The sequence below is a fragment of the Siniperca chuatsi genome, linkage group LG10, assembly GCF_020085105.1.
Source record: "Siniperca chuatsi isolate FFG_IHB_CAS linkage group LG10, ASM2008510v1, whole genome shotgun sequence".
NCBI classification, from domain to species: domain Eukaryota; kingdom Metazoa; phylum Chordata; class Actinopteri; order Centrarchiformes; family Sinipercidae; genus Siniperca; species Siniperca chuatsi.
The window spans coordinates 28,439,121-28,452,506 of NC_058051.1; the positions used below are offsets into that span (position 1 = coordinate 28,439,121).

The 13,386-nt window shown below is 38.4% G+C and overlaps 1 protein-coding gene across 2 annotated transcripts in view; it reads right to left on the reverse strand.

The window, feature by feature from the left end:
• Positions 1-4,347: 4,347 nt before the first annotated feature.
• oprl1 (opiate receptor-like 1) overlaps positions 4,348-13,386 on the reverse strand; it is a 101,472-nt gene continuing 92,433 nt past the window's right edge. For both annotated transcript variants that reach the window (XM_044210132.1, XM_044210133.1), the window contains exon 6: positions 4,348-11,575. In XM_044210132.1, the coding sequence (XP_044066067.1) occupies positions 11,028-11,575 (548 nt within the window). In that variant the 3' untranslated portion in view covers positions 4,348-11,027. The remainder of the gene's footprint in view (positions 11,576-13,386) is intronic.

The window sequence follows — 13,386 nt, forward strand, 5'->3', positions numbered from 1 at the left end:
CATGCTGTAACATGACGCATAAAGGGTAATTATCTACTTATCTGATTACACTGGTCCTCAATCATTTATCAACTATTCATTGCTGTATTCATAACATTCATGGCTGCATTTATCCTTTCTTTTGTGTGTCTAGTAGTTATTAGTTGTGTGTGTAATAAATGTTTCACGTATAAAGTCGTTGGCCTTTGTTTTCTGTAACTAACATTCAGTCACTTTATGTATCAAATCCTTGTTTTACCTCTTGCTATGTGAACCTCTGAGCTTCCCAACTCCGAAAACATTGGAGCACAATTTCGATTTGCCATCAATTTTCAAAAAATCTGCCATTATTCGAAATCTACACAGTTGACAGGCGAGCGAAAACAGAAAGACAGATTTCAGTCCTGGTTGATTTGGCGACACCTAGTTACTGGTGCTAACAGCAAATAAGGTTTAATACTACAGGTATACTGCAAGGACTTTCATATAATTTCATCACAATCACCATTGTGTTAACTCATGTGGCGATAGTGATTTGGGGGTTGTGATTGTAATCCAATACATGTCTTTTTGTCACATTCAGTGAATATCTTCTCACGGTCTGCTAGCCGTTGGTTCTGTGTGTGCACTGAAAAAAAAAAATCTGGTGTTTGTACACAGCCCTGGCTCTGTAAATGGGAAACAAAGAACCGGACCGAGCCACACAACACTATTCCAGCCATGATTTGTGTGTCAGGTGACGTTAAAAGACTTGCCCACGGACATTCAGCTAACTTTATAGTTTGCCAAGATGTGCTGTTGTCGTGATGTTAGCTATAGTAGCAGGAGAGTTGTGAGTATCGCTGTCTGGAGCTGGTTTGCTGGCTGGGAAACCGTCTCGTCCACAACCTAGCTAAGATAACCCACAATCTAGCTAACGTTAATGGGACAGTTACCCCAAAAGCTAAAATACATATGTTTCCTCTCACCTGTAGTGCTATTTATCCATCTAGATTGTTTTGGTGTGAGCTGCAGAGTTCTGGAGAAATCAGCCGTAAAGATATCTGCCTTTCTTGAATATAATGGAACTATAGGGCACTCGGCTTGTGGTGCTCAAAGCGCCAAAACAATACATGAAAAACAACAAAGCAACGTCTCTTTCCAGAAATCATGACCCGCTTACTCAAGATAACCCACAAACCTTGTTGTGAGCAGTTTCATGTAGGAACTATCGGCAGAAAGAAAATAGTTGAAACTGCTCCCAACAAATCTACTAAATTTGAACTGTTTGGTTAATTGAAACAATGATACATAAAATGCCAGTTAAAATTATGTTTTGTTTTGTTTTAAAAGGTTATCCAATGTAAGCATACTTAATTTACAAAATGGGGCATACCAACAAAACTCCCAGAAAAAGTGAATAATTGCATCTAATTGCCTGATTCTGGACAGCACCCATTACACTGCACCCAAAAAAAACAAAACACATATTGGACAACTGTGTGAGCATTTCAGAGCCTTACAAGTAGTTGGGGTTAAAAACATAAAGGTTGTCTTGAGAGTGGCACTGGAGAAAGGGTCATGGGGTCATTAAAATCAAAAGGGTTCATCCTCTGGGAGGCATGAATGTAATAATTCAATTTCAAGGCAGCATGCCTATTAGTTTATAAGATTCTTTGTGTGTAAAGATAATATTTTGACTTTGTGGTGATGCCAGAGGAAAATTTTTAATCAAAGGGGTTCATCCTCTGGGAAGTATGGGAGTACTCAAGTGATTTCACAGCAATATGCCCATTTGGATTTGATATTTCTGAAGGAAATGGGAAATGTGTCTTGATAATGGTGCTAGAGGGAAAATCAGGGGGCCAATGGGATCATCTTATGGGAAACATGAGTATCCAAAGTAAATGTCATGGAAATCTGTACCAAAGTGTTTGTCAAGATGAAAATTTGACCTGAAAATGGTTGTGTGCAAAAGAACAGGGATCACGATCATCATTAGGATTTGTCCTTTGGGAACCACACATTTCCACAGCAAATTCTTTGTTGATCTAGTGAGTAGTTGGTGACATATTTTGCTCTGGACCAAAGTTTTTCACAGATCAACAAAGTGACTGAATGACAATGCAATTTTTAGACTGCCACTTTTGAGTCAAAAACTCATCACACAGGAAGCTGCTGTCTAAAGTATCCACTGTGCAGCAAATACAGGACAGATCTAAAGGCTGAAAACAGATGCTCTTCAGTGCTGAAAGGGCGACACTGGGAAATTGCTTTAACCTTTTTCCTCTCACAATTATTTCGAAACCCATTGTAAGGAACTATTTGAAAAGGTCAAATTGTTGTTCATGAAAAAGTCTCAGTTGATTGTTTTTCACATTGTGTCCTCCTTGTGTAGTGGTGTCTTGGTAGGTGGGTATAATGTAGTTTCTAATTTGTAATGGAGTATTTCTATATTGACATATTGACATTTTTACTCAAGTAAAGGATCGACACACACCCCCTGTGGTGCCCAGGCTGCCGGTGTAACATCGTTAACTAATGTCATGTCCGTCTTCATCTCCTTCTGAAGATGCTTCCCCCTCTAGCTCCTAACTGTCATCACTGGCATCATTGAGAGACAGTTTTTTTCTTGCTGACAAAATTTAATGCTGTGTCTTTGTGTTCAATTCTTGTTAGTGAGTCATGTACTAGTGTTTTAACTATATTCATCCATCTACTCACCTCATGGATCATGGAATGACAGCAAGTGAAGGGACATTTGTCCTTTAGACAGCGCTTCTCTCCAGGCTTGGTGTGATTTTATAGAGGGTACTTATGTTGCATGTGGCTATATTTAGTTAGGTATACAGTAGTCCCACTTCCCAGAGTTGGGTATACGTTGGGTTGCTTATGAGCCCCATTGCACCTCTGATTCAAAGGAACTTTTTCATACTATGGCAGAAATATTTCTGCACATTCTGTATCAGCAGGGTTTGTCCTCCAGAAACATAAAAACATTCCATTATCTCTGAATAAGTATATGTATTAATCCACACTTACTTTAAGGTTATCTGTAAATACAGTATGTCAGGATGACAGCAGCAACAGCCATTGTACTGAAACCTCTCTATAAGTGAATTTCTATACCTTTTTTCAAACTTCCATTGTGGAAAACAAAAAATAGTATGGGATCAATAATTTTACTTTATCTAACACTGGATCAAGGACTTTTCAAGAAGATAAAGAAGACAAATCTGTTGATTTCCCTTCACAAAGAGGCATAACTGGACAGCTGTAGACAGCTTTATAATACAGATGTACTGTAGATGCTTCACTAGGCCCACTTGCTCACTGAGCTACTGCTGCACTTTTGTTCTGTCTCCAAAATGTATATTGTCAGAAAATTTTAATGTTTACATACACAAATCTCAGCTCATAAAGAAACATACTCATTTCAAATTGAAGGAAATTGAATAGAAATAATGTTAATTTTCTGTGTCAATCCAATTGTAATGTGGATCAACATTATTTCAGAGTACAACACAATGTGGCGATGGTTCTGTGTGTGCAGTGTGGGAGACAGTGTCATCTGCAAACTACTAAAATTAAATCAAAACATGCTGACAGTACTGTAGACAAATTCTAAAAGGGTGTTTAGGAATCTGCTTTTTGGGACTAAGATTGGTGTCTGATGTGTTTCTATGATGGTAGTCCGTAACTATCTGTAACTATAAACAGGTTTGATTGATTTGGCTCTCCCACATGAACTTCTGTAGTAGGTGTTTGGGAAAAGCCTCCTCCTCTTGTTAGCTGTTCATCTTTTGTGTTTGTCAGTCCGCTTTGAAAGGAAAACTCACTGTCTTAACAACTGATAACAAGGAATTGCTGAAGAACACAAGGAGACCACTCTGCCAAGCTTTCCTACAAGGTATGCTCAAAGTAAAAATACATAGTCTATACTTGATGGAATAACTAAGCAATATAATGGTAAAAGTTTCTTATTAAAGATGTGAACTTGTGTAAAATCTTCCACTGAAGCTGCACAGTAGGAAAATGCCTAAACAGGTGTTTCCTGGCAAGATACAAATACACACGTTTGGAGATTGTTTTGTCCAATGAAGCTTCTTAGACATTAGCTCTTTATCTCAATACTTATCTGAGGTTTTTTATTCTTCAGTTTAATTTTATATAAATGAAAGAAATCTGCTTGTAAAACTAGATGATTTAATTTATTAGTTTAGTTTATTAGTTGGAATGTGTTGAATGGCCACTTTTTGCAGTCATAATTCACACTTTTTATATAAATACTGAGTGCATTGGATGTGAACTCTGCATTGTGATTTGTACCAAATGAGCTGACTGATCCCATTTAGAATCCACCTGACAAACAGTTAAAACAATACAACAATAAGTCATACATGTTTATTAATTTTTTCATTTCATATGCAGAGAAAAATATACAATTTAAAATTCAAGCTTCAGCAAAAAGTCTCTATGCATTGACAACAAGCCAGCTAGCATGGTAATTCAGTCTGCCACCTGCAGGACAGACACAAGTAAGTTTATGTAGCTACAGCCAGAGTCATGTGATACAAACAGCTCTGTCACCTGACCCCAGCAATCACAACCAATATTCAAATCCCACTAGTAATAGTTAATTGTGACTAGATAGCATCAGTTCATATGTAAAACATGTATAATTACATTACATTTTAGCATTTAGCTGATGCTCTGACCTAGTACCGACCCCCAAAGTGAGATAAGAAGTGTTGAAACTACTTAAAGTTTTGTGATCACGGCCATGTTGCGTGAGTGGATTTGTGATTGAAAAAAGGCGATACAAGGTTTTTTGAGCCGTAAGAACTGTTTCATTTCATGACTCAGGCAGTGAGCAAAATGCAGTCCACAAGTATTACATAGCTACATACCAGACAGTCTCCCGCACAGCAAAAAACATTAATGCAACACTGTTTTTCTCTTTTGATAGCAATAATAGTAATAACAACAACATCAACATTGTATGTTTTTTTTCTTCCTAGATTTGGATTTTCAACAGGTTTTTCATTTGACATTCATGTGGTCTGTAAAATGTAAACGAATGAAAGGAATCTCCCTGCGATCGGATGCATGGAGGTAACAATACGTACCATTACGGTTGGCGAGAAATAGTTTTTATTTATACACCAAGAATAACAAGAGAAAGAGGTCAGACGTTAAATGATCAGAACTATGTTTATACTTTTACGTAAGTGTAATATTCAAACAAAATGTTTATACAGAGCTAAAAGACAGTATAATTATGCAGACTCTGCATTGTTCAACAGAAGGATTTCACCCTCTTGGAGTCCTTTTTATGTAGTTTTGTGCTACAAAAACACCAAACAGTAATACAAAATATCGTTGCGTCTTCAGTTTTAACAGTGACAGTTAAGCACAAAGAGCCTCACAGCTGCGTTATAGCACGTCTTCATGAAGGCGAATCATGTCGAAGCCAGTGTCCTCGATGCTCCGGCCAATTTTCCTACACAAAGTCTGCTAGGTTGTACAAAAGACGACCAGTATTCATAAAACTATCTCAGAACAGAACAGACAGTCTTGATCATCAAGGATACCAGAGGTATGGCAGAAATGTAGAGCTCTTATCGCACTCAGCTAACGGCACTAATAATTATGTAGAGCTAGTGTTTAAACATTTTCAAGAATTTATGACATTATAAGAAGAAAACATTACAAGAAAACAATGCTCAATTTGAAGGCAAAGCCGAGTCCATTATTTTCTATATCAGAACACCTTGGAGTGTATAATCATGCTTATGGCATGGTAACCTAAATAAAGTAAAAAGGATCATCAATTTCTTTCAGTTTAACTGTTTATCAGTTTTACCCATGGTTAGATTAGTTTCACCAGAGAGAGTTAATTAGTTATGTGGCTCAACAAGTTTTGTTCATGGCCATAGTGTAAAACAAGTTATCAGGGAGTTTATGTTTAAACTACTTGGACTAGGTGTTATGGATTAAAATAAAATAATGAAAATGATTTTCTCCATTTTTATGCCCTATTTTAGATTTTTTCAGAAGCTGATTTAGATGGATATTTTAGGTGAAATTTGAGAACCAAAATTGATGAGGGAGTGGGGTGTTGATCCAATCAGATGTACAAACAGTTCATACTGATGTTTAGGTGAATGAGAACATTGTCAATCATCAAATGCAGCCTACTTGAAATGAAGAATGTCTATTGTGACTTCCAGGACCGAAAAAAGTAAAGTGAATATTTGGCTGCTTTTGTGAAACTACAAAAAGAGCAATAACAGACTAATCTTCAAACATTAATGCTTGCATTTACAGTCATGGTCTAGTTTAATTTCTTATGTGACCTACTGTACATGATGAACTTAGATCAATACTATGAGATCCAGAAGCAAGTAATTAATTGTAGAATACAATATCTGTGTCATTAAGAGCTAGAGCTAGTGTTTCCAGCCTCCTGACCTATATTAGTAACTGCTTCCTAGAGGAGCATTTGTTTACTGTTCTTCTCAGTGTAGACTTTAAATTCACATGGTGTAAAGGTGTGCTCAGCTTACTGAAGATGCAGCTGGAATCCTCAGTTTATAAGAGGTAACCACATCATATTATTCTGCAAAAGCAAAGGGCTCCCAAATGTACATTAAGTAAGCGATAATGCACTCTGAGGACACCGCAGAGTGTGTTACTGGTTTATCCGATGACCAATTACCACAGGCGAAAAGAGAAGCTGTGTTAAAATCATCATCTGATTTAAAGTGTCTATGTAGTCACTTTAACCCATTGTAAGGTATATTTCATGAGAGTTGACTGTAAGTGGTCGAAAGAGCTGCTGCCATGGATACATGCAGTTTAATATACTTTGTGTACTGATTTAGAACTGAGGTTAAACTGTTGACCAGGATTGTGTTTGGTTTATCCACATGTATAGTTTTAGCTGACACACTTGCCAGCCAATCAGAAAGGAGTATTTTCTGTGGCCATGGTATAATCCACGCTTTATCTTTACATTTTGGCTTTCCATATCCATCATCTCAATTTACATTTTATCAAATGTGGGTTACTTTTGCAAGCCACAAAGGTAAGAATCAAGGTGACAGCTCACAGTTTTATTGTACAAAGTTTAAGGAAGAAAAATGTCCACTTCCCTAAAATGCCAACAGAGTTAATTACACTAGATTTAGCTCTGATATTTTATCAATTGGTAGCCATTGATAAAGTAGTTAAACCCTTAGTTTAAGGCTAAAGACAGCTATTTTAAGAAATACAAACTCAAAATTGAATTGGTCTCTGGCCTGACGACTCCTGTCCTCAGAGGCTTTATAAATACAGGTCTGGACTAGTATAAACTAACAGCGAAGCACCAGTAAAAACTAGAACACATTTGATCCAGCCAGAGAGCGAGCTTCAGTAACAGACTACACTTGATATTTAAGGCAATGTAAGTTCATAGAATTGTTCCTCTCAAACAAAAGACAAGACAAAATTAAGAAAATGAACAAAAAGATTAATATGTGCTGCAAAGAGTAGCTGCAGAAAACAAATTGGTTTGTACAGACATAACTTAAAAACTCTACAATGGATAGCAAACCTTCGTGGCAGCAAATAGTGTCAACTTGCTATCCTGAAACTCATCCTGTTAATGAAAAAAATAAGTTACAAAGAAAAAAAAAACATGTTTTGAATTTAAAGTAAAGACATCTTAATCAATCTAACTGATCCAAATTATATGGAGAGACACAAATACAAAATTAAAGGGGACACCAACCCTAAAACAGAATACACATGTTAATTCTTAATGCCTGGACAGTTTCTGCCTCATCAGAGCAGTGGGAATATCCAAAGTGTGAAAATGTGTAACTTCAAAAATGTAAAATTACGTAATTCCTCAGAGCGAACATTAAGCTTCACAATAAAAACTTCAAAAGATTACTGTATTGGCCACTCTCTTACAGTCAGACTCAGAAATTGAGAAAGAAACCGTTTCTGGACAGAAGCTCCATTGACTGTTCATGAGAAGCTGATTTGTAATGAGTGGTGCCAGAAAAAAAAACTGTAAATAATTTGTCTTTTATTTGTCCTAACATAGTGCTTTTTGCAAACATTTAAGAAAGACCTGTTATAATTTTTGTTCATCACAATATCGTTAATATAAAAACTACTACAAATAGAACTGGAACTACGAAAAAACTTGTCACTGAGAGATTTAATGTGAGAGACACATTTCCAGTTAAGAACAGAAGTAAATCATATTATATTTTGCATGAAATTGTTATCATTTCATCATATTGGGTCATATTTTTGATATTTGTCTATTTTTAAATAAGCTAAAGTGTCAACTAAGTGTCCCAGAAGATGTCCAAAAGTTGAAACACTGTATCTAATGCTGTCAAATAATTTCCAAAACTGTCCAGGACAATTAGAATACCTTATGTGGTTTCTGTTTTAGGTTTGATTTTCACTTTAAGACACTAAGAAGAGAGAGAGCCCCTTTGTCCCTTGGAGTGGGGTCAGAGCACTGTGACCCCTTCCTCCTGCTTTGCCACTGTGGTGCTGGGAGTCAAAATGACTCACTGACAAAACCCCTACCCAACCCTGTCCAATGTAAATGTCCCAACCACAAAATATCTCAAACCAGATTTCACTCCCAAATCCAACCTCGACCCCATTCAGTTTCACCTCTGATTCCCCAAATCGGACAGCAGCTACACACCTGGGAAAAACAACACACCCAGATGTGTCATTTTCAAAAAGGATGCTTAATGTATTTAAGCAGGATGTCTCAGATGGTATTGTCCTCCCACCTAATTGTTTTTTACAGAAATATCTGATGTTCTCATCATTATATTAGATGTGTCCTTTCCATAGTGGGTCAAATTTAGTGGATTGAGTAAAATGGGTAGTAACCTGCCACTCCACACCTGTATCATTGACTAATCTAATAATGTCCCTAAAATAATTGAAATGGTACCATATAAACAGCTTCAGTTGTTGGCCAGTTACCAGTTGAGTACCTATCTGATCATTAGGGCTGGGTATCAAAATAATGTTTTGAAATTAGAACTATACACACATTTATAAGAACCACACCTTCCTTACAAATGAACCCTACAATTCCACTCTCCTGAAAGCAAACTTTGGTTTATTTATGCTAGTAAACTTCACTCTACATCAACTGTTATGAATGCATCAATGCTCATGTATAGTGTTTACAGTATGGCGGGCCGGAGGTAGTCAAAAGTGTGACTAAGCTTTGCAAAAGACAGTGATGATACAGAAAAATGGGATCACTGCAGGGAAGTAATTTCGCACACGGAGGAACATGGTATGTTTCTGCAGCAGATTCAAGAAATCAGGGCTTTAAACGTACACAGCCCTACTCATCATCATTACTAGCAAGCATTCTTTTTTTTTTTCTTTCTTTCAACTAACTGTGGCAACGTTGAGGAGCATGTCTTTAAGGGTTCATTTTAACGAACACAAGGCAGACTGTGTGACTCTGCTATCATGTTTGGGGTAGTGTGCAGTTCCTTACATTAGATTTTCAATGCATTTTATCCTGAAAAGTTCCATCCTTGGATACAGGCTAACTAACATTTCATGTGTGGACCCACCATAGACAGGCACTGTCTTTCATTTTGTGTCCTAAAACACAGCAAGACGAAGAAAAGGAATAACGGTGATAATACCCTTACTAGGCTTGACTTTTTGCTGTTCTTTCAGGTTACCCCCCCCACCCCAAACTCAAAATTTCCAACACCCCACAGGTGATCATAGAAAGTTTTCAAAAATCACAAAAACTCTAAGAAACTTGTTTTAGGATGGGATTTCTCAGGTTTTTTATGTTTCAGGACACATTGATAAATGTTGCTCCTATGGGAAATAACATTCATGTGTTGAATTCCTGTCCATAGATACAGTTTAAGAAATACTGTTCAAGAGTAGCTTGTTGCACATTGTTCTATTCTCTATGCCAACTATTGTTTGTAGATATTACATCCAACTTCCTGTCTATACAGTCTCAAATATCAAATTACACTTTGTGTGTCCATTTAAGTCCTAATAATGGCTCAGCAGCATAATATCATTATGTAGACCAATTTTTAGATAAACCATCACACTAAAGACCCCATACTGAGATCAGTGTGGGACAATAGGCGTTATGTCTACCGCTTCCCACCACTCATGACATAACGTTCTGAAACATCAACTGATAAAGATACAATAATGTAGTGAAAGAGTTTATTCTCCATTTCACACTTCCAGAAAGCTTTACTCTTTGTTGTCAAGTCCTCAGTCCTAGGTCCTTACTGCCAGATAGCCACGGTCCGTGCTTCCAATGTTGGAAATATTCTTTCTACAAGCACCAAAGTAGTGCATGGTGGTTTCAGTGATTTGGTATGTGCAGCGCCTTATTAATCCTGTGTTGTTTTTATTGTCTAGCCCCAACCCATGTGTTATCATACCCAACTACAGAGTCAGGCATCTTTCTAGAGTTGCAGCAACTGGGTACCATCAGTTGGCAGATCCAGTTTCTGTTAGTAAGGATATTGTTTTTGGAGCTGCAATAAATGTCAAATAATGCTGTCACCTCTTTTGTGTTTACATCCACCTCAAGATAGTTGGATCCTTAATCAAGTCTTAGTGAGGTCTGTAGCTCCATTTCAAAATATCTTACCGCCTCAGCGGAGTTAGGGTCATAGTCATTCCAAGATCCAAGATCCACAATGGTTTGACCTACTCCCATACCATCTCCAACTCAGATGTCCACCACCCTTCCCAACCAAGCTTTCAACATATCAATTTCCTTCCACCCATATAACCACCCTACGGGTCTATGTTTGTCATCCCCATCCTTATTCTTAAATTCTTTTCCTTTCTACCCCATCCTCCTCATCTCCCTCCTCCCCGCCCCAGGCCAGTCTTCTAGTTGGGGGGCGGGGAGGCTCGTGCCGCTAGAGAGCTGTAATCTGAGTCAATTCTGTGTTGGAGCTCCCTGTACCCTGGGTCTCTCTCCTCTGTTGGGGGTCTACCCCCACCAAGGGGAGCTCCACGCCTAGTCATGCTGGATTAGGCGTCCCTCCCCCAGGCCCCCCGCCATCTCCGGCCTTGCAGCTGTAGGCCGCTGCCACCTCCCTAGCGATGCTCCTCATCCTGCCGGACTGCTGGGTGTCGAGGCGGAATGGCGATGGGTGGCAGAACTCGCGAAAACAGCGTTTGAAGTTCTCATCCAGGAAGGCGTAGAGCACGGGATTCAAGCTGCTGTTGACGTAGCCCAGTGCGATGCAGAAGTGCATCAGGACCAGCGTGAACAAGCTGCTCAGGTTGAAGCCCAGCGACTGAGCCAGGACCATGATCTGGATGGGGGTCCAACAGACGACAAACGCTGCCACCACCACCAGGACCATCCTGGTGATGCGCCGCAGGTTGCGGTCTTTTTCCTTAGAGCCGGACAGGATGCGAACATTGCGCAGGCGCTTAACCATCAGGCTGTAGCAGATGCTGATGATAGCCACAGGGATGAGGAAGGAGAAGAGGAAGACGCAGGTGCCAAAGACAGGATACCAGTGGCTCATCGATTCAGGTAGCACCACGATGCACTCAATGCCTAGATGCATTGGAGAAGAGGAAAAGAAGAAGAGAGGTAAAAGAAAAAAGTTAAATATATGGTAAGAAAAAAATTGTAAGAGCACACTGGGTACAGCCTAGTACAACGACAAAGTATGTACAGGATGTGTTTAGCTTAAGTTGGCATCAAGACTGAAAGCAGAGAGAGACTCCTGGATTGACTGGGAACTAGCTTGCTAGCTACCAAGGTAAAACATGACAGCTTTCAAGCTACTGGAAGGTCTAGTTTTTTACTTCTGAAAAATGTATTTCTAATGTAATTAAACTGGGATAAAACCTTATTTGTATATCACAGGGAACAATGTGGGTGATATCTGAATTCCAATTGTTTATTATAAATGCAAATTAGGCAGTGATACTGATAATAAAAGACAGGTACATATAATTGAGAAAAGAAAAATCATCTATAGTAGGACATGATGATGGAGGTTCAAAGGAGACAAAGTATGAAAGGATAAATGAACAATGATAGGAGAGTCAGTTTTCACAGGGAGGCTTAATCATAATAAAGTCTGTAGCTAAAGGAGGATGAGGACAGGGTGGGAGATGTGAAGATAAATGTGTCTGGACCTATAGTTAGCTAAGAAGAGGCAGGTAAAATAAAAGAATGAATGATGACTGTAGAGTTTAATTTTGCATTAAAATGTTCTTTAATAATATATTAGAACAAACAGTACAGAGTAACAGCAAAATATGTGCAGGGAAGAAGAGGGGACAAAGAAATGAGGAGAAAAACTAAAAAATGTGTCTGCACCTACTGGAGGTTACACTGAGTTACAAACAGGAGGAACAGGTTCAATGAATGACGACAGGAGAATACATTTTACAATATTTGTACAAAAACACACCTGCGTTTTCAGTCTAAATCACAAGCATCCCAGTCCTCCTAATAAGACTGAATAAATTCACCTTGTTTGCCTTAATGAAACTCAGGTGTTGGGTTTGGACACCGGAGGAAAATCCTCTTAACATGCAGGAAGCAATGAATCACAAATTGAGAGAAAATACAAAATGTACTCCTAAAAAACACTGAACCTCTTCATCAGCCAATAAGAAGAGATTTATTGCAGATCCAAGGGGTGCGGTATTTACTGATTCATCTTCTCATAAGATTTCTGGGAAATGATGAACCTTAAAATACAATCTTCACTCTTACTGCAGTATTAGACAAATTGCAATTTTGACCTGATGATGGCACTAGATGAAAGGTGAAAGAATCACCAGTTATTACAATTAATCCTGAGGGCATGAATGTGTGTACCAAATTTGATGGCAATCCATCCAGTATTGTCGAGACACTAAAAATCACAAATATAAACCTCCTGGTGGGGCTAGAGAAAAAATCAGGGGACCACCAAAGTCATTAGGATTCATGGAACCATGAATCTCTGTTCCAAATTTTGCGCCAATCCATCCAGTAGGTGTTGAGATATTTCACTGAAACAATGTAAACTTTGACCTGCTGGTGGAAGAGATCACCTAAGTCATTAGGCTCCATCCTCTGGCCACCATGGATATCTCAACCAAATGTAATGATAATCCATCCAACATTTATCACAACATTTGACTCAAGACCAAAAATGTCCACCTGCTTGTGGCACTAGAGGTAAAATCCAGCATTACCAAAGTCAGTAGAATTTCTCCATTAATAGTTGTTGAGGTATTATAGTCTGGACCAAAATGATGGACAGATGGACTGGCCGACCAACAAACAAACATTGCCGTCCCTAGAGCCATACTGCTAGCAAGGCTAAAAACAAAATATTCCATTCTCATTTGCAATACAGTCAA